Genomic DNA, 20,109 nt, shown 5'->3' with positions numbered 1-20,109 from the left:
CAAGTGGTGAAATATGCTTTGTGTTGAAGATGAGCTGGAGTCAGATGAGGGGCAGAGCAGTGGTGGAGAAGATGTGGAAACGTCCATTGAAGAGTCAGGTTCTCCACTTCAACATTGTGGTATGTTATAAAATATTCTTCTTGACATTTTTGGTATTTATGCTGCACTCAGCCTGAGTGTTGTAGTTTTATCTTGTAGTCATCCAGACAATGACGCTCTGAACAGACTTATCTTTCTACTTTTGCTGATTTATTGAAGAATGACCGCTGGCTTTCTCTTTGACCATCATAAAACTGAAATATACAAGACATGGCATTAGCTAAGTAACATTGCAAATTCGCCTAATGCACGCTTACTGCAAGCTAACTAACTTAAACGTGCAAAACATGTTACCACTGTTACACAAAACAGAGAGACAATTGTTATTTTTCACATTATTTGTACTTCTGTACAAATCTTGTTAAAAGCAGCGTTTTAAAGTTTATATCAGCTTAACTTATGAATGCTTCTGCATTGTATTCGGCCATCTTGGATTTATCTGCTTCCTGTGTTTATTTCTCAAGGTAACCAAAACAGTGTCACAAAACAATCATCAAGGGAGTTGTGGAGTAGTTTACTAAATGTGTTATCTAGTGTAACTTACAAAAGGCAGAATATTTTCCTTTATTGATATTAACAAGTGAAATATATATTTATCTTCTGTTGACTTTAAGTACATTTCAGGAAGCTGTGGTGTTCATAACTGTTGCAAAACAAAATCATTCAGTTACTTAAATGAATTGCCTGTGTTCAGGGACTCGTTTCAGATCATTGAGCAAATTGGAGCAATTAGGAGCAACAGCTTCCATGAACTACTTATCAGTGATTATTTTACATCACTGAGGAATAATGTTGGAATAATATCTAACGAATAGAAAATGTATCTGCAAGTGTGTTGACGTTCATAACAGTAATATGAACCACCAGGTTTACAGGAGCAAAACTTTAATGTGACTAACATGCTGATGTTTGCAGATGTTCCAGAGCAGCTGGATGGACAGCTGACTCCGGCTGTTCAGGATGCTTTGGAGCACATAAAGACTAAAAGAGACAAACCCTTCCTTCAGGAGAAGTTCATAGACTCTGCTAAAGGTTTGTTGTCATAAAGAATAATCACATTCTTTTTTTAGATAAATCTGACATTGAAACAATTACACCTGATGAGACAAACCTATTAAAATCTCATTAAGGTGTTGGCACTCCTCTGCTAATGTGCAAATAGCTGAGCTAATCTTTCATTTAGCGCTGCAGTGTTTTTGCTAACTTTGAAAAGGTTTGCCACACTTAGATTCCCTGAAAACATTTTTTCTGGAAAATTTAAAAAATGTTGAATTGGCACTTTTTAAAGCCTTAATTTACTTGTTTTACCTGTTTTGTAAACTTTCAGTTGAATAAAGTTTGACATCTGTGCTGAAGTCTTATCTAGTGTTAAGAACTCTTCAAATATTTAAATGTTTATATTCATGCTCTTATTTTGAAGTGGATGAAGACTGTTTATGCAGCAGTTACACCGTTACACTGTGTTTTAACTCATCATTGACATTCACTGGATGCCATCAAATATTTAGTGCTTTAGCAGTAACCTTTGCTAAATACCGTGTTGGTATGGTTCTTTAGTATTAGCATTAGCAGAACACATTTTTATTATCATTTCTTTAGGGTTAACACAACTAACTTCTAGTTAGCAGCACCCACCACTGTTAAAATCTTTTTCTGATTTTCCAGGGAGAGGTGTGTTCACCAAGGAATCCATTGAGCAATCTTCTTTTGTTGTTGAGTTTCGGGGGAGGATCTCTACTTGCCAAGAAAGCTCTGAGAAGCAACCTGGAGATTCGTTAAACAATTATGTGTTTAACTTTTCATGGCAAGAAACAAACTGGTGGTGAGTTTTCTGCTTTTCCACAGCTAAAAACATCTTTAGGCTGAAAACCTTTGCCTTCTTTCCAAGATTTTTTTTTTGTCACTAGTCATGAAAACACAAATAATTAGATAAAACACCAAGTAGAGCAAATTAGCTCTGAAAATAATAAACCGGTGTGCTTTTGCTGAGAGTAAATCTTAAAAACCCACATGTAAACTTACCTCGGTCATCTTTCACTGGTGGCCTTCAGCCAAATTATAACTTAGAGAGGTGACTGAAAGTTGCCACAGTACCTTTGACCTCTAGAGAACCTCAGGAAACCTAAGTGGTTGAGATGATCTGAACAAGAACTACAAATTACAAACTTTCACCCTTTTTCAGTCCAGGCTGCTTTCACTCCATTACTGCTGGAGCTCTGAGTTTAAGCAGAATATCAGAGGAAATGGAAAATGTTCCACAGCCCAAATATACGAGAAAAGAAAATTTAGAATAGGATTAGAAGTTGTTGACAAAGTGGCAAACTGAAACTAACCCTGTTGGTTTAACTGTTTCTTAGTGTTGACGCTTCAGCTGATGATGGGAGTTTGGGTCGGCTCGTAAACGATGACCACCTTAATCCAAACTGCAATGTAGTGAAGATTACCTATGAGGAGAAACCACACCTGTGCCTGTTTGCACTGAAAGAAATATCAGCTGGTGAGGAGATAACCTTCGACTACGGGGGATCTTCGTACTCGTGGCGCCCAGAGGTAGATTCACATTGTACAGTGACGCATACGGTTCTCATTTCTGTACGTTTTCTGGTTTATCGCTCATCTCTTCTGGAAAAAAAAACAAGACAAAACAAAAAATGTTGTTAAATTACTTTGTCATCTGTGTTTTGACAGGATCCTAGCGAGGATGTAAATATTCCTGAAAAAGGCTTGGAAAAGGATCCAGCTGTCCCCATTGATAAAAAAGTATGTTTTGTACAAGACATAGATGAATATTTATGCAGAAGAACAGCAATAGAGTACTTACAATAAATATAAAATCTCATGGTTATAAAATGTTAACAGCTGCTGGGAGGAAGAATCAGCTTTTGTGCACATAGGATGCTGTAGTTTGTCACCGATAAGTTCCCCATGACTCTGTAACTGATTCTTTCTTCACATTTAAAACATGAATTTGTTGGAAAAACACATCCAACTATGTTTTAGGATTTAAATTTGCTTTTTTAAAATTCATTCCAGCTTGAAGACTCTGCAGCAGAATCCTTCAGCTCTGCTGAATCCTCCGGAGATGAATACGTCTGCAATGAACAACCAGACGGCGATGACAGTTTCTCAGAGTCTGAACTGCCTGGCGGGGCGTCATCCACCGTAGAGGGGGACGGGTCTCGCTCCAGCTCCGACGACTGGGACTCCGACACGCCGACCAAAGCTACTTCCTTAACGAGGAAGAACTACTGTTACGTTTGTGGAAGACCTCAGTCAAAAATCTCCCGTCACCTCTTAACCCACAGAGCGGAAGAGCCTGAGATCGCTGAGGCTTTTAAGATGCATCACAACAACAAGGAGCGAAAGAAACTGCTTCAAAAGCTGCGGAACAGAGGAAACTACAACCACAACCAGGAAGTGCTGAGAACTCGAAAAGGAAAACTTAAAGTGAGGCGAAGAACAAACATGTCCTCTATCAAAAACACTGCTACCTGCATCTACTGTAAGCTCTTGTTTATGCGAAAGACTTTATGGAGGCATCTTCAGAAATGTCCGATGAGGATCCCCTCCCCTCTAGAAGGCAAGTCAGGGATTTTAGCATTAGTTGCATCTGGGCTAACAGAACCTGAAAACAGGTCGTCAGGTGTGAGGAAGATTTTAAAAAAACTGAAAGTAGATGAAGCTACCTCCTTAGTTTTGAAGGATCCTTACCTTTTGCGGCTGGCTCGCTGTTTGTACTACATGACAGATGGCAAGAGCAAAGACTACGAACTCAATCGGAAACTGAGACAAATGGGGAAACTGCTCGCAACCTTGAAAGAAAAGTCTATAATGAGCATTGAGGAGGCTTTAAAACCGCAGAACTTCAATGTCGTAATGGAAGCAGTGAGGAAAGTCTCAACCATGAGGAAAAACATCAACGCTAAGCCACTTTCAAAAGTAATCGGATACTCACTTAAGAAAGTGGCTGATATAAAATATGCTGTAGCTGTGAGCAACAAAGCGGATAACGAGACGATAGAGGAGGCGAAGGAGTTCCTGAAGCTGTGTGAGAAGGAATGGGCCTCAAACGTACCAATTCGACAGTCTGTACAGGGAGCACCAACTTTACCCTTCATCCAGGACGTTCAGCTGCTGTTTAAGTACATCCAGAATTCGGTGAGCTCTGCAGTCTCAATTCTGACCAAGTTTCAAAGCCCACCAGTCTACATTGCCCTCCTCAAAGGGATCTTCGCATATGTGGGTATATTAAGCAGAAATTTTACTGACATGTTGTATGTGACCCTGGAGTCATTCCTGCAGTGGAGTGAATCTCAGCCTCAGGAAAATGCTGACACCAAGCAGCCGCTGCTTGACAAAGTTCTCTCCAAACGGCTCGTTAAGATCAACATTGTTAACGAAAAGAACCAAAACGTAGTCCTCACTCTGACCCCAGAGCTGCTCTCTGCAATCACCATGCTGGTTGAGAAGAGAAAACAATGCGGTGTGCCCGATGGTAACCCCTATCTCTTTGGATGGCCGGATAATTTGTCCATGAACATCTGGAAGTGGCAACGGGTCATCTCCATGTTTGTGGGTTTGTGCGGCGCCAAAGGTGAGAAGAACCTAAAGTGTCCGTTCTTCCGTATTCACACGGCAAGAATTTTCCGTATTCTCATCCTGAATAATGAGGAGCTCAGCCAGTTAGCCACACTGCTGGGGTGCGATGTTAAATCCGAGAGCGAGTTCTACCAGAACCAGGAGGCGGTTGGAGACATCGCAAAAATCTTGGTGCTGCTGTCGGCTATGGAGACCGAATGTCCGACCGTGTACCAAGGAAAATCTCTGGAGGAAATTGAAATTCCAGGTATGTGTCCTCCCACCTACCAATGGAAGTAGAATGATGGTAAAGATTATGCTCTTTGCTTACTCAAGAGGAAGTTTTTGCCTGATTACAGCAGACGTTCAGGTTACTCAACGGTTGCTTAAATGACTTTCTTATTCCAACGATAATGTCAAATAAAATTTACTCTAGCTTTACAACCAGATGAACCAATACTTGATTATAAAATATAAATCAATTATCATTGCTAAAATACAACACAAAAATGAGCTTGAAGAGATTCAAGAGGCTTAAAGTGTAACTAAGACCCTGTGAAAGCATAGCCCCGCCCCCAAATTGAGGCGGAGCCTAGAGACGCAAAGAGGCGGGGCCAAGTGTGGGGATGAGGGCAGCACTGAGATGGCTTAAGGCCAAAATTGCAGCAGAGTTAAACAAATTTACACAAAAATGTCCAAATTTCAATAGTAACATACAGATAGCAGCCTTGTACAGTTTAACTGCAAAATAAAAAAGTTGATTTGGCATTTATTTACTCTTAAAATTTCAGAAAATGCTTGAAATATTTGGATGTAGGGATTAAACGTGATGTGATTTTACTGGTCATTCTGAACTTAGGCTTTGGGTTTTGTTGCACTCAATGAATAACAAGTTTTCAATCTTTAAATTTGGTTAATTTACAAATAAGAGGCACGAATCCCTATGTGGGAAAAGCCAAACTAAATCCACCTCAGATTTAAGGTGGTGGTATTGTGTTAGTTTGCAGCTGCTGTGGTATACAGCTGCAGAACGGAGCTGCAATGCTAAATAATAAATACAATCTTAATCCTGTCCAATGAAACATACAGTTTATATTTACGTTTTAATTTGAGAGAACCTACTAAAAATATATATCCTGCTCTTTAGTGAATCAGTATGTTTATTTATTTATTTTTTTTTCAGCGCTAGTTTATAAAGAGGCACAACATTGCATAAATTCTGAACTGGACCTAAAGATGCTCTGTTAAGTTTATGGGGTTTTAAAATAATTTACATAACGTAAATAAAGCCTTTATTCCACTTTCTTGTGCAGAAGCCCAGCGCTGATTGCTGCTGGTTCTGGTTGAACTCAGACTGACAGATTCAGGATATTAAAATTGATGATAATAAATCTTTACTGCCTAAACTGTAGACAATACATGAAGGATTCCAAATGCAACAACTTTATTCATCTTTTTGATGGAAAACAACTAAATCTGGTGTTGTGAGCAGCAAGTAATAAAAATGTCAGATTATTTTTGTATTTAGTGTGAGAGGATTTTGGTAAAACATTGATGTTTTTCTCCAAGATGAGCTGCCGGCGGTGATGGAGAACAGCAGGAGAGCCACTGAAGCTTCTCGTCAGGCGAACGGTGGGTAACACAACATTCAACTGCAGGTTTTTCTTCCTCTTATTGTTGCAGGCACATTAAACATCCTCCTGTATGTTGTTAAGCAGTTGTATAGCCGGCACTTTTTTAGAAGGAAAGTTCTTAACCTGCAGGGGAACGCGGAAGGATTTACCTTTTGGCTTTACGATAATAATCCCAGATATCCTTAACAGCAGCTTCCCTTTTAATCCCTGTTTGTTGGTCTTTACTAAACTCCAGCCTTGTTTTGCAGCTTTTTGCTTTCATGCAGAAAGCACTTCTTTGGAGACGTCTCACAGTCCATATCCCTGGAAAAATGCAGAACTTCAACCACAAAAGCAAATGAAGCTCAGATTTGCTCCAAACACTCCAAACTGCAGAATTGATGCATCCACCTTTTCTTATAGCTGAACTTTCTTTCTTCCAGGTGGTTCTCCCTCATCGACAAAGAAGAAAGGCAAAGGTTCTTCCAAGAGGAGTCGAGTCAAAAAGAAGCAGGAAGACGAGGAGGATCGGACTGAAGCGACTCATGAGAAAAATGAAGCGGAGAAAGAACCAGAGCAGAACAGCGAGACTCAGACCAATAATCAAACCACTGCAGCTCTTGACAAACAGAACGAGAGTCAGATTTATTTTAGCGACGAAGACGAAGACATGAATGTAGATTTTAATATCGACATCGACATAAACGATGATGACGATATCAGAAAAGAAGGAAATAAGGCTGATGATGACTCTGAAGCGAACCGTCAGGATAAAACTGAAGAAAATGAGACGAGTGAGACTCGGAGGGACAACTTGTCTGAAGACACGATGGGACAAAACAACGAAGACGATGATGACGATGTCAGAAAAGAGGGGAATGAAGCTGATGATGACTCTGGAGCAAACGCTGGAGTTCAGGATAAAACAGAAGAAGTCGAGACGATGGGACAGAACGAAGAGGCAAACGGTGAAGATGATGATGATGATGGTGATGAACAGGACGGCTGGATGGGAGCAGAAAGTGGAGGATCTTCTCCTGTACGCACAGGTAGGATCTGCTGGAGTCTTCCTGTCATGTTTCAGCTCCAACGTTTAATTTCATTTTCATTTTGCATCATTTACAGAAGAGAAACGCAGCAACTTTGAGGCAGCAATGAGAAGCATGAAAGTAATCAAGATTTTGATCCGCAAACTGAACATGGTGAGTTTATTTTATGCTTTTTATCAAAGTGCAACATTTCAACTTGAGATTTCCTTGCAGACATCTTTGTTTTGTTTTACGTAGGAGAACTTGCAGATTCCTGTCCGGGTTTCACAGTTTCCTCTGAGTGAGAATCAGTCGGTCAAAGATCAGCCGTCACAGGTCGCTGCAGACGAGCGTCGATCCACGTCCACAGAGGAAACCAACAAACAGACAGACACAAAGGTGAGACTACTCCGTGTCAGACTGAATAATGTCAGTGCAGAGGATTGGAGAACGGAGTGAGGAGCGTTAGGAAAGTTACACAGTAAAAAATTAACGTTTATTTAGCCGGAAATAAAAATGTTCACCATGTTGGTCATACATTTATAAATGTCAAAGCAACAAACTAAATATTTAGTTTACAAACTAAACATTTAGCTCTGAACTAAGTGTTTAATTAAGAACTAAATATTTATTTGCAAAGTATTTTACAAACTAAACATTTAATTTGAAAGTAAACATTAAATGTGTGAAATAGTGAAACTTGATTTATTTAGAAGAAAACCTGCTAAATAAATGTTACTGTAGCAAGTCTAAAGTGAGCAGGAAGACATGAATGAAATGTTTTTCTCTCTTGTTTGGTTTCCAGGCTGTGAAGATGAACTGCTCCCACTGTCACAGGATCATGACGAAGGGACAAACGGCGTACCAGAAGAAAGGCTTCACTGATGTCTTCTGCTCCAAGCGCTGCCTGTTTCAGATGTTTCCTCCCAGCAAAGCAGCTCGGAGGAGCTGCTACTACTGCTTCAGGTTAGTCTGAAGAACCTGCAGCTGCAGCTCTGCACATCTGAACTGATTCTTTCCTTCCACAACATTTAAACTACTTGGTCTGGAATAAACTGAAGTAAATAATCTGCAGGAAAAAGTCTTTCACAAAGAGCTGCTTGGTTGAGTTTTTCTGTCGGATTCAGGTCTGAAAACATGGAAGAAGGTTGATTTAGTTTCTACAGTTCATCCTGCTGAAAGAACTGATTTTTAGTATTCTGCATTTTTTTAATATAAAGTCATAGATCCTCCACTTCTTAACTTTTTGTTTTTCCATGTTTTCTCCCTTGGTTTCACAGCAGAACCACCTGGGAGTTTGTGGTTAAAAAGCTCAAAGATCCATTCAAAGTCCAGGAGAGTTTAGAAAATGTTAAAACGTTTGCGATGGTAGGACAGAAGAAAGTTTTCCTGCTGTAGATGTAGGTTCAGACCAGTTTTCTTGTTGCCATTTCTTGATTTATAAAGATCAAGCCACATCTTCCGTAGATGGATGACACGTTCTCTTGTCTTTTCTACTTATATCAAAAAAGAAAATCAAGAAAATTTTACTGGAAAATCTGATCAACTTTAAAAAGTATAGATCAGGGTAACGTCCGTTTGATTTGATTTATTTCTAAAGAAATGTTTTTCCAAACAGGATGTTTTTATTTTTATTTAACTTATAATAAAACTAAAATTTAAGTTTGGGTTTTTTCTGTATTTGCTGCCTTCTGGGCTTCTTTAGCAGGATTGGCTGGTACATTTCTAATAACCTTTAATAAAACACAAGATAGCTAAACTTTAATCTTTCTTATCGTCAGTCAAATATCGAACCGTTTTCTGATTATTTTAACCCAGAAATGATTTCTGTTGAGTGTTTAATGTTTCTGCTCTTCCAAGATGTTTTCTGTAAGCTTTGTGTTTTTTAATAATTGCTTCTCCTTTCAGGGAGAACCTGCAGCCGCTGGAGCTCATCATGGCCGCCGTGGACCTCAAAGGAACCATGAGAGACTTCTGCAGCACCGCCTGCTTGTGCTCCTTCAGATGCAGCTCTCCTTCTCTCCAGAGAAAGTTCACCACCACATCCACCCAGACGCTGTCATCGCTCTGCAGCGCCTGCAGGAAAACCTGCGTGGTAGGATGAGCGATTCTGATTGGCTGTTTCATAGGGCCGCATATTAGAGCCGATGTAGGTAGAAAAAATAAGGAGGAGTACATTTCTGCCAGAGAATCTCAGAAATGTTCTAGGAAAAACAAGGAAATTTCTATGTTTTAAAAGTTGAAAATTTACTAGAAAAAGCTCAGAAATTTTGAGGTTAATCTCAGAAATTGTCAAGAAAAATCGAGTTTTTAAAGTTGAATTTCTTTTACTTTTTAAACTGAGAAATATTTACATTTTTTAAGTAGACAAAATGTAGAAATTTCTCAGTTTCATAAGTTGCAAATTTACTAGAAAAAACTCAGAGCTTTCTACAAATCTTGGAAATTTCAAAAGTCAAAAATGTTTTTTTAATCAAATTTTCAATTTTTCAAACTCTGAAATTTCCTTGTTTTTTTCTCAAAAAATTCTGAGATGAATCTCAAAATCAGAGTTTTTTTTCTACCAAATTTTTAACTTTTAAAACTGAGAAATGTCCTTGTTTTTTAAGGAAATTTCGGAGAGTTTTTAGCAGAAATTTGCTCAATTTTTCCAGAAATGTCCTTGTTTTTTTGAGAACATTTCTGAGAGTAAACTAAAAATGTTTTTTTTCTGCCTCCAGCGGCACAAATACACCGCTGTAGATCTGAGTGTTTTCTGTTCAGTGAAAGCATCTTTTCTGTGGTTCTAGAGCGAGCTGGAGTTGAAGCTGGATGAGTGCCTGCACCGGTTCTGCAGTGTCGTCTGCTTGGACGCGTTCTGCAGGGAGAACCTGGGCATCTGTGAGAACTGCAGCCAGTCCTGCAGGAAGAAGCCGCTGCAGCTGAGGCTGGAGGACGGATCAAAGACCATCTGTGGTCCGGACTGTCTGGAGGAGTTTAAAAAGGTGAAGAGGGTTCATCAGGCATTAGATTTAATTTAGAAGGGTGGTATGGCTTGAAAATAAAATCTCCAATTTTTTTCATACCAGATCCGATTTACGATTTTAATCCATTTTTTATTGCTTTTCTCATTCCATTTTCTCAAAAAATAAATTACAAGTATTATGTTAGCTGTATGATGGATTCTTAGGATCAGACCATGAGAATTGTTCCTTATTTACAAGAATATATTCATAATATTAGCCAAAAAATGCATTTGTACCAGAAGAACGTTTTACTATGAAGAGACTTTGGACTTTTCAGGATTTGACCTGACAGGCTCAGTTTCTCAGTCGCTTGCATGATAGTTTTAAAATAATAATTTGATGCTCATTAAGTATTTCTATCAAGTATTGTCTGTAAGACTTAAACCAAAGTATAACTTCACAAGATGCTAACATTCATCCCTTTAAATTTTGCTATTTTTCATGCTTGAATTCTCATAAAATTACTTTATTCTTATATTATGACTTTATACTCATAATTAAAAGAAATCAATCTTAGGTTGGCTGTAATACTTTGTTGTAGAATTGACTTGATTTCAAAGTCCAGATAATTAGAAGCTATAAAACACACTTGTCAAACAAAATGGCCGCCCTGAGTCTCAAGGAGTTTATTGGTGGAAAAAAATCCAGATTTTCTAAAAATCAAAAATTGGCTTTAGTTGCTGTAAGTTCCTGTATGAGCATCGTTCCGTCCTGTGCGCTGTGGTTCTGCAGAACGTGATGGCGGCCCAGGAGTGTCCCGTGTGTCGAGCTGCTCAGCTCCCGTCAGACATGGTCAACCACAAAAACAAGGAGAACGCCGTGGATCTCTTCTGCTCTCGCTACTGCGTGATGTCCTTCAAGGCGCTGCCCGCTGCGGACCAGAACATCAGAACCGTGAGTAGATTCCTGTACGGTTAAAACACGTGTCAAACCTGAGGCTCGGGGGCCAAATCCAGCCAGTCACAGCTTCTTATGCGGCCCTAAAGACTCCAGAGAATAATTGTGAAATGGTGACTTGAATATTATTTTATCAGTCAGATTGAAGCATTTGTAATCTGTTTACTACCAAATAACATAATCAGTTTTTTCACACAAAATCAACAGATCCCAGTAATTATTACTACTAATGCATAATTGCCAAATTTTATGCAAAGTGATTCTAACTCCCACCAGCAGGTGGCAGTATTTTTTACTTCTAATGCACTTCTGCCTCAGCCCTACTTGATGTTAAGTTTGATTGATGTGGCGAGTAACAAAAAGTCACATATACTGTCGTACATAAATGCAAATATTTCAAAATTTGCTCCACAAAATCACAAAAAAAAATTGTTCAATATTATTTAGTTTAAAGAAGTACTTATTGAATGCAGAGATAGCTATTTATTAATATTTTAAAGGGTTTTATTAATACATTCTGACACAGCCGGTCCTTTAAGAACATTTATGAATGAATTAATATGAGTTGCAGCAATATTTAGTTCCCTTTGGGATCAATAATGTAATTGAATTTGAATTTGAATGGTCTTGATGTTGCCAAAAATGAATTTGAAACCTGTGCATTAGAGGTTCAGGTGTCTTTAATGTGAATGTGAAGCAGCGTTCTGCGGACGACACGGCCAGACTCATCATCGCCAGCGACGACGCCGCCTGCTGCGGCTGCAGGAAGGAGCTGAAACGTGCGTCTGCAGTTTACCACCTGAAAAAAGCAAAGCAGCTGTTCTGCTCGGAGGCGTGCGTCACTGAAATGCTTCCCCACGTCCAGTTCGACACCAGGAAGTGTTACAGCTGCCTCCAGTAAGTCCAGGATGTTTCAGTTATTCTCAGATTTATGCTAAAGTATTTAAGATTAAATATGACATCAGACCAATTAAAACTAATTTAATACAGAAACAAAGAACAGTATATTTAATATCTGCTTAAATGTTGTTATCAAAAAGTACATGGCTAATCTGAATGCATATACTAGATTACAAGAAAATACTAATATTGTCTGGACATTAGAATTTTTTTTATTTTTTATGATACATCCAGGAATTTACTCAATATAAAATGAATAATTAAAACTTCTGAGTTTGTTTTAGTTCCCAGAGAAACAAAGACAACAATAAGACAATGTCACGTCATAAATATCATAAATATGAATGTATTTTTACTGATACTAGTGATTAATGTAAATAAACATTTCCCTGATAAATCAGATAAATCATCTTCCTGTTTGTCGTCAGGTTGATTCCTTCCTGTTTGCCCTCAGGTTGATTCCTTCCTGTTTGTCGTCAGGTTGATTCCTTCCTGTTTGCCCTCAGGTTGATTCCTTCCTGTTTGCCCTCAGGTTGATTCCTTCCTGTTTGCCCTCAGGTTGATTCCTTCCTGTTTGCCCTCAGGTTGATTCCTTCCTGTTTGCTGTCAGGTTGATTCCTTCCTGTTTGCCCTCAGGTTGATTCCTTCCTGTTTGTCCTCAGGTTGATTCCTTCCTGTTTGTCGTCAGGTTGATTCCTTCCTGTTTGCTGTCAGGTTGATTCCTTCCTGTTTGCCCTCAGGTTGATTCCTTCCTGTTTGTCGTCAGGTTGATTCCTTCCTGTTTGCCCTCAGGTTGATTCCTTCCTGTTTGCCCTCAGGTTGATTCCTTCCTGTTTGCCCTCAGGTTGATTCCTTCCTGTTTGCTGTCAGGTTGATTCCTTCCTGTTTGCCCTCAGGTTGATTCCTTCCTGTTTGTCCTCAGGTTGATTCCTTCCTGTTTGCTGTCAGGTTGATTCCTTCCTGTTTGCCCTCAGGTTGATTCCTTCCTGTTTGCCCTCAGGTTGATTCCTTCCTGTTTGTCCTCAGGTTGATTCCTTCCTGTTTGCCCTCAGGTTGATTCCTTCCTGTTTGTCCTCAGGTTAATTCCTTCCTGTTTGCCCTGAGGTTGATTCCTTCCTGTTTGTCCTCAGGTTGATTCCTTCCTGTTTGCTGTCAGGTTGATTCCTTCCTGTTTGCCCTCAGGTTGATTCCTTCCTGTTTGTCCTCAGGTTGATTCCTTCCTGTTTGCCCTCAGGTTGATTCCTTCCTGTTTGCCCTCAGGTTGATTCCTTCCTGTTTGCCCTAAGGTTGATTCCTTCCTGTTTGTCCTCAGGTTGATTCCTTCCTGTTTGTCCTCAGGTTGATTCCTCCCTGTTTGCTGTCAGGTTGATTTCTTCCTGTTTGCCCTCAGGTTGATTTCTTCCTGTTTGCCCTCAGGTTGATTCCTTCCTGTTTGTCCTCAGGTTGATTCCTTCCTGTTTGCCCTCAGGTTGATTCCTTCCTGTTTGTCCTCAGGTTGATTCCTTCCTGTTTGCCCTCAGGTTAATTCCTTCCTGTTTGCCCTCAGGTTGATTCCTTCCTGTTTGCCCTCAGGTTGATTCCTTCCTGTTTGCCCTCAGGTTGATTCCTTCCTGTTTGTCCTCAGGTTAATTCCTTCCTGTTTGCCCTGAGGTTGATTCCTTCCTGTTTGTCCTCAGGTTGATTCCTTCCTGTTTGCTGTCAGGTTGATTCCTTCCTGTTTGCCCTCAGGTTGATTCCTTCCTGTTTGTCCTCAGGTTGATTCCTTCCTGTTTGCCCTCAGGTTGATTCCTTCCTGTTTGCCCTCAGGTTGATTCCTTCCTGTTTGCCCTCAGGTTGATTCCTTCCTGTTTGTCCTCAGGTTGATTCCTTCCTGTTTGCCCTCAGGTTGATTTCTTCCTGTTTGCCCTCAGGTTGATTCCTTCCTGTTTGTCCTCAGGTTGATTCCTTCCTGTTTGCCCTCAGGTTGATTCCTTCCTGTTTGTCCTCAGGTTGATTCCTTCCTGTTTGCCCTCAGGTTAATTCCTTCCTGTTTGCCCTCAGGTTGATTCCTTCCTGTTTGCCCTCAGGTTGATTCCTTCCTGTTTGCCCTCAGGTTGATTCCTTCCTGTTTGTCCTCAGGTTAATTCCTTCCTGTTTGCCCTGAGGTTGATTCCTTCCTGTTTGTCCTCAGGTTGATTCCTTCCTGTTTGCTGTCAGGTTGATTCCTTCCTGTTTGCCCTCAGGTTGATTCCTTCCTGTTTGTCCTCAGGTTGATTCCTTCCTGTTTGCCCTCAGGTTGATTCCTTCCTGTTTGCCCTCAGGTTGATTCCTTCCTGTTTGCCCTCAGGTTGATTCCTTCCTGTTTGTCCTCAGGTTGATTCCTTCCTGTTTGCCCTCAGGTTGATTCCTTCCTGTTTGTCCTCAGGTTGATTCCTTCCTGTTTGCCCTCAGGTTAATTCCTTCCTGTTTGCCCTGAGGTTGATTCCTTCCTGTTTGTCCTCAGGTTGATTCCTCCCTGTTTGCCGTCAGGTTGATTTCTTCCTGTTTGCCCTCAGGTTGATTTCTTCCTGTTTGTCGTCAGGTTGATTCCTTCCTGTTTGCCCTCAGGTTGATTCCTTCCTGTTTGCCCTCAGGTTGATTCCTTCCTGTTTGCCCTCAGGTTGATTCCTTCCTGTTTGTCCTCAGGTTGATTCCTTCCTGTTTGCCCTCAGGTTGATTCCTTCCTGTTTGCCCTCAGGTTGATTCCTTCCTGTTTGCCCTCAGGTTGATTCCTTCCTGTTTGTCCTCAGGTTGATTCCTTCCTGTTTGCCCTCAGGTTGATTCCTTCCTGTTTGCCCTCAGGTTGATTCCTTCCTGTTTGCCCTCAGGTTGATTCCTTCCTGTTTGTTCTCAGGTTGATTCCTTCCTGTTTGCCCTCAGGTTGATTCCTTCCTGTTTGTCCTCAGGTTGATTCCTTCCTGTTTGCCCTCAGGTTAATTCCTTCCTGTTTGCCCTCAGGTTGATTCCTTCCTGTTTGTCCTCAGGTTGATTCCTTCCTGTTTGCCCTCAGGTTGATTCCTTCCTGTTTGCCCTCAGGTTGATTCCTTCCTGTTTGTCCTCAGGTTGATTCCTTCCTGTTTGCCCTCAGGTTGATTCCTTCCTGTTTGTCCTCAGGTTGATTCCTTCCTGTTTGCCCTCAGGTTAATTCCTTCCTGTTTGCCCTCAGGTTGATTCCTTCCTGTTTGCCCTCAGGTTGATTCCTTCCTGTTTGCCCTCAGGTTGATTTCTCCATGTTTGCCCTCAGGTTGATCACGCAGCCTCAGAAAGTGATCCTGGCTCCGGTGGATGATTCAGGAACGATGAAGGAGCTCTGCAGCGACACGTGTCTCACTTCTGTCAAATCCAAGATGCTTCTCTCCAACTGCAAGCTGTGTGGCAAACATTGTCCTGTAAGGAAACGCTGCTGGCAGCGAACGAAGCTAAACCACCTACTGGGGAGGCAAACAATGGATTGTCAGTTAATGGTTTACTAGATGAAAATGAGTTCTGATCAATTAATTAATTAAAGATGGCAGCCATGCTAGAACGGGAAAGAGAAACAGTCCAAACAGAGTGGGATGCAAAACGCACTTTATGCATTTCTGTTCAGAAATATAAACAAACAAATTCTTTAAGTTTCACCTCAGTAGCTCTTCATTCAGCCGAGATGAAATTACAAGTACAGCAGCTTTTAGAGCTTCTTTACTGGGAGCAAAGATGGAGTGAATTTCAGCTAAAGCTCAGGAATTTTCTTGGAAAAACTGGAAAATTTCTGAGACCCAAAAGTTTAAAATTTGGAAGAAAAGAACTCAGAAATTTTTATATCAATCTACTTTTCAAGTAGATTTCTGAGATTTGACAAAATTTGAGATTTGACAAAAATGATTTGACTTTATGATCTCATAAATGTTCATGTTTTTTTTTTATTTCTTAAATTTATTTTAAAATGTTTGAGTTTTTTCTTGCAAATTTTCAACTTTTGGATCTCAGAAATTTCCAAGTTTTTTCTTGAAAATTTCTGATAACTGTCTCAAGTTTTTTTTGGCAGATATTTACTCCTTTTTTCCTTTAATGGCCGTAATATGTCATTGCAAGGCTGTGATGACAGAAAGAAGAGATTATAAAAAAGAAAAACTAAACAAAAACATTGTGCCAAGAAGTGAGGTTGATTTTGATGGCTGTTGTGAGTAAAACCACTTCATGGAGAAAAGTTTTAATTTTCCTTTAAGAGGAACTACAGACTGCATTCCTGCATGAACATCTCTCTGTTTCACATATTTTTATTTCTCTATTGAGCAATCTAAGAGGTTAGATTTTATAAATTTATCTAAGTTTAATAATGTCTGAAAAACACATTTTTATGTTTATTTAATACAACTGATGAAACATAAAGTTAAAATTTGATTGTGTTTTTTAAAATTCAGCATAATATGAAACATTTATTCCTTTATGTTATGGAAAGATGGTTGACCCTCATGATATGAGAAAATGGCCGCTTTTCAGTTAATCACAAGTTGATTGATAAGATGAATCAACTTTAGATTAACTCGTTTACTGATCATTTCATCCTTGTCACCTGTTAATAAGACAGACAGCATCATAAATCAGAGAGATCTGTGTGAAGAAGAGGATTTTATCTTCTTCAGATGGGACTCATCTGTTGCCATGACAGCGTTGTTCTGATCTTCTGTTTCTCCGTCAGTGTAAGCTCTCCATGACGGTGGACGGTGAGGTCCACAGACTCTGCAGCGAGTCCTGCGTCTCTGACTTCCGCATCCAGAACCAGTCCTCCTGGTCGTCCTGCGCAGCCTGCGGCGCACTGCGCTGCAGCCTGCGGCTCGCCCTGCAGACGGACGGCGGCGTGAAAACCGTCTGCGGAGACGAATGTCTGCTCAGGCTCAAAGAGGTGCAGAAACAAAACGTCCCGCCGTTAGAACCTGAACAGTAACGAAATAAACGGCCTCGTCTGTTTTCCTGAACTGGTTCTGCAGAAAGTGAAAACCCTGCAGCTTTGCTCGACGTGCAGAACGCCCCATCAGATGTCGGACATGGTGGAAAGTCAAAACGGCGAGGGGCAGCTGGATCTGTTCTGCAGCCACAGGTGCATGACGGTTCACAAAGCTCAGACCTTCACTGTTCCAGGTACAATCCCTCCAGACCTTTAACTCTGCAAGTTAAAACCAGAAAGATCTGATTTATAATATATAAACAAGCTATAAATATAACCTGTTCACTTCAAAAACACAAAATATCATCAGTTATGTTTGTCCTAGTTCCTAGTCACTTTAAATAAGACAAAACAGGGCGTGCCGTGATGGCGTAGCGGTTAGCGTGACCCATATTTAGAGGCCTTGAGTCCTCGACGCGGCCGTCGCGGGTTCGACTCCCGGACCTGGCGACATTTGCCGCATGTCTTCCCTCCTCTCCTTCCCCATTCCTGCCAGCCTACTTTCGTAAAAGGGACACTAGAGCCCACAAAAAGACCCCCTGGAGGGGTAAAAAAAAAAAAAAAAAGACAAAACTGACTTGGAAATAACTTTTCAGCAAGTTACAGGAGCTGGTTTTAGGTCAATAATTCTTAAATATCAATAAAACTGGCAGATTGTTTCACTTATAACATGGGAAAAATAATCTGCCAGTGAAGCTGAAGGAATTATTCACTTAAAAAAACTCCTATTTCCTGCTGAAAATGTACTTCAAAGCTAGGTTGTCTTATTTAAAGAGAACTAAGTTATTTGCAATAATTTGTGTTTTTGCAGTGCTTCGGTTTTCTGTAAAAATTGCCATTGGTCTGTGGCTCTCTGCCCAAGGCGCCACTGCGTCAGGGGCGGCTACAAGACCAACACTTTCATTTGAACCCCAAATTAGTTTTCTGCTGCAATTTATTTTTCTTTAAATAAGGAACAATGTATAAAGAAGACATGTAATGGGGGTTGGAGTCAAATAAGTTTATACATCTGTGATGGTTTATCAGGGTGTTTGAATGTGAATATATTTAAACTAAACATGTGCAAACTATGCAAACTATGTCTTATTCTTATATTCCTGATCTTTGCATCTTAATATCCAAAGAAAATTATGTTAAATTCCGATTAACTTTACTTTTTTTCTCTGTTTTAGCAGAAAACAAGTCCGAGGAGACTGACGTTAAAGACGTTAAAGACGTTAAAGATGTTAAAGATGTTAAAGATGTTAAAGACGTTAAAGACATGAAGCCGTCTCTGGCCAGTTTACCCCAGGTGAGTTTTTGTGTGCAGTTACAAACTCCAAAGCCTCTCTTCTGATGTGAAATAAAACTAAACGTCGGTAACAGAGCTGATATTTTAACTCTTTGCACTAGATCAAAGAGGAGCCGGAGGACCTGGAGGTTTTTCTGAGCCGCTCCGTCTCAGTTTCTCCACAGAGCATCAAGGAGGAGCCGGGCGCGCCCAAGGTCGGATACTCTCACCCAAATGTTGCTTTTCATGATACAAAAACTAAATCTGCTTCTCATTTAAAGCAAATTCACACAAATATGTTTATGTTTTCATTCTTCAGCCAATTTATTCACTTTATTAATATTGATTCTGTTTGATTACTTAATTTGATCATTTTTTGTTGTTTCTCTACTGGTTTCATTCTTTTCCTTCTGTTTTTTTAGACGTATATGAATAGAAACTCGGCTCTGTTAAAACATCTCTGATTAAACAGGTTACTGAGCTGGTTCTGGTTCTGGTTCTGCAGGAGGAGCTGAAGATCGGGTCGGTTTTCTCCCTGACGGAGGACTCCAAGCCGCCCCGGCCCGCTCTGGCCCACATGGAGCTCCAGGCGTCCTGCTCCACCTGCCGGAAGGTGCTGCTGGACGGAGAGACCGTCTACCAGAGGAAAGCCCATCCGGATCTCTTCTGCTCCACTTCCTGTCTGCTCCGGTTCCACCAGCTGAAGTCCATGAAGAAGACGTGTCACTTCTGTCTGCGGTGATTCTGCTTCCTGACTCGGTTCAACTGGGGACCAAAACTTCAGCGTTTGATCCATTTTCATCTGTTCTCTTTCACACTGCACTTTGTCAAAACAAACTCTGAAAAACATGTTCCCCTCCTGGCCTGTGGGGGCGCTGCGCCAAGAACCACTGAAGGAAACAGCAGAAACCTCTGAAGAAGACATTTGTCTGCATTATCTTTCTTCGCTAAATGTAAACAAAAATGGAGTGGTGTCAGATTTCTCTTTTGTCTTTGTTAAAAAAAACAAACAGCTATTTCTTCCGCTAGCGCTAGGCTAAGGTGTTTGCTTTGGTTGTATTTACCCAGAATGCCCTGCGTTTTAGACTGCTTCCTGCTTTTTGAGCAGTCACTGGTCCGCTAGGTGTTAACATACGAATTCAAACTGCACCAGAATTCCCTTCAACTGGACTGAGTCCGAGGTTTGTATTCGATCTAAGCTGTTTGGTTCACTTTAGTCGAACTCCAATCGGTTTGTCTAGATATTTTGGTTTGTTTGGGGCGGTGTGAATGCGAAATTGGACCACAAAAGGGAACTCTGGTGCTCCTACAACCCTCGGTCTGGGCTTGGTTGAAGTGATCTCTGATTTTGTTCAAATGTGTATGTGAACACCAAGTGGACCAGAGACCGCTCCAAAAACAGGAAGCGTACTACAGAGCAGAGCATTCTGGGTAAATACAATCAAAACAAACGTGCTAGCCTAGCGCTACCTGGACAAACGTCTTATGGTCTTTCGCCAAAGACTAAACAGAAATCCAACAACCGCTAAAATCCACTCCATTTCAGTTTCCATTTAGTGAAGAAGGAAGTTGTGCTCAGTGTCGTATTCAGAGGTTTTGTGTTGTTTCCTTCAGTGGTTCTTGGTGCAGCGCCTCCACAGGCCAGGAGGGGAACAGGTTGCTCAAAGGGCTTGGTTGGTTTGTGAAGGAGAGCCGCAGCAGTGAAACTAAATCTACCAGGTTATCTGTTGTAGATGAACACCAGGTAGCGGTGCAGCTTCTGCAGATTTAGCAT

General features: G+C 40.6%; 1 protein-coding gene across 4 annotated transcripts in view; it reads left to right on the top strand.

Moving 5' to 3' along the window:
* Positions 1-20,109, top strand: part of LOC114155421 (uncharacterized) — a 37,917-nt gene that overhangs the window by 6,905 nt on the left and 10,903 nt on the right. For 2 of the 4 annotated variants that reach the window (XM_028035287.1, XM_028035283.1), the window contains exons 7-27: positions 30-119; positions 1,015-1,131; positions 1,765-1,921; positions 2,457-2,649; positions 2,788-2,859; positions 3,133-4,945; positions 6,247-6,309; positions 6,734-7,339; positions 7,416-7,492; positions 7,577-7,717; positions 8,124-8,284; positions 9,227-9,413; positions 10,108-10,302; positions 11,056-11,217; positions 11,918-12,117; positions 15,383-15,527; positions 16,820-17,023; positions 17,109-17,259; positions 18,238-18,356; positions 18,458-18,550; positions 18,841-19,073. In XM_028035287.1, the coding sequence (XP_027891088.1) occupies positions 30-119; positions 1,015-1,131; positions 1,765-1,921; positions 2,457-2,649; positions 2,788-2,859; positions 3,133-4,945; positions 6,247-6,309; positions 6,734-7,339; positions 7,416-7,492; positions 7,577-7,717; positions 8,124-8,284; positions 9,227-9,413; positions 10,108-10,302; positions 11,056-11,217; positions 11,918-12,117; positions 15,383-15,527; positions 16,820-17,023; positions 17,109-17,259; positions 18,238-18,356; positions 18,458-18,550; positions 18,841-19,073 (5,179 nt within the window). The remainder of the gene's footprint in view (positions 1-29; positions 120-1,014; positions 1,132-1,764; positions 1,922-2,456; positions 2,650-2,787; positions 2,860-3,132; positions 4,946-6,246; positions 6,310-6,733; positions 7,340-7,415; positions 7,493-7,576; positions 7,718-8,123; positions 8,285-9,226; positions 9,414-10,107; positions 10,303-11,055; positions 11,218-11,917; positions 12,118-15,382; positions 15,528-16,819; positions 17,024-17,108; positions 17,260-18,237; positions 18,357-18,457; positions 18,551-18,840; positions 19,074-20,109) is intronic. The other 2 variants (XM_028035286.1, XM_028035284.1) reach the window with 2 other exon arrangements.

Source organism: Xiphophorus couchianus, chromosome 13 (assembly GCF_001444195.1).
Source record: "Xiphophorus couchianus chromosome 13, X_couchianus-1.0, whole genome shotgun sequence".
NCBI lineage: Eukaryota > Metazoa > Chordata > Actinopteri > Cyprinodontiformes > Poeciliidae > Xiphophorus > Xiphophorus couchianus.
This window is presented reverse-complemented; position numbering and strand designations above follow the sequence as displayed.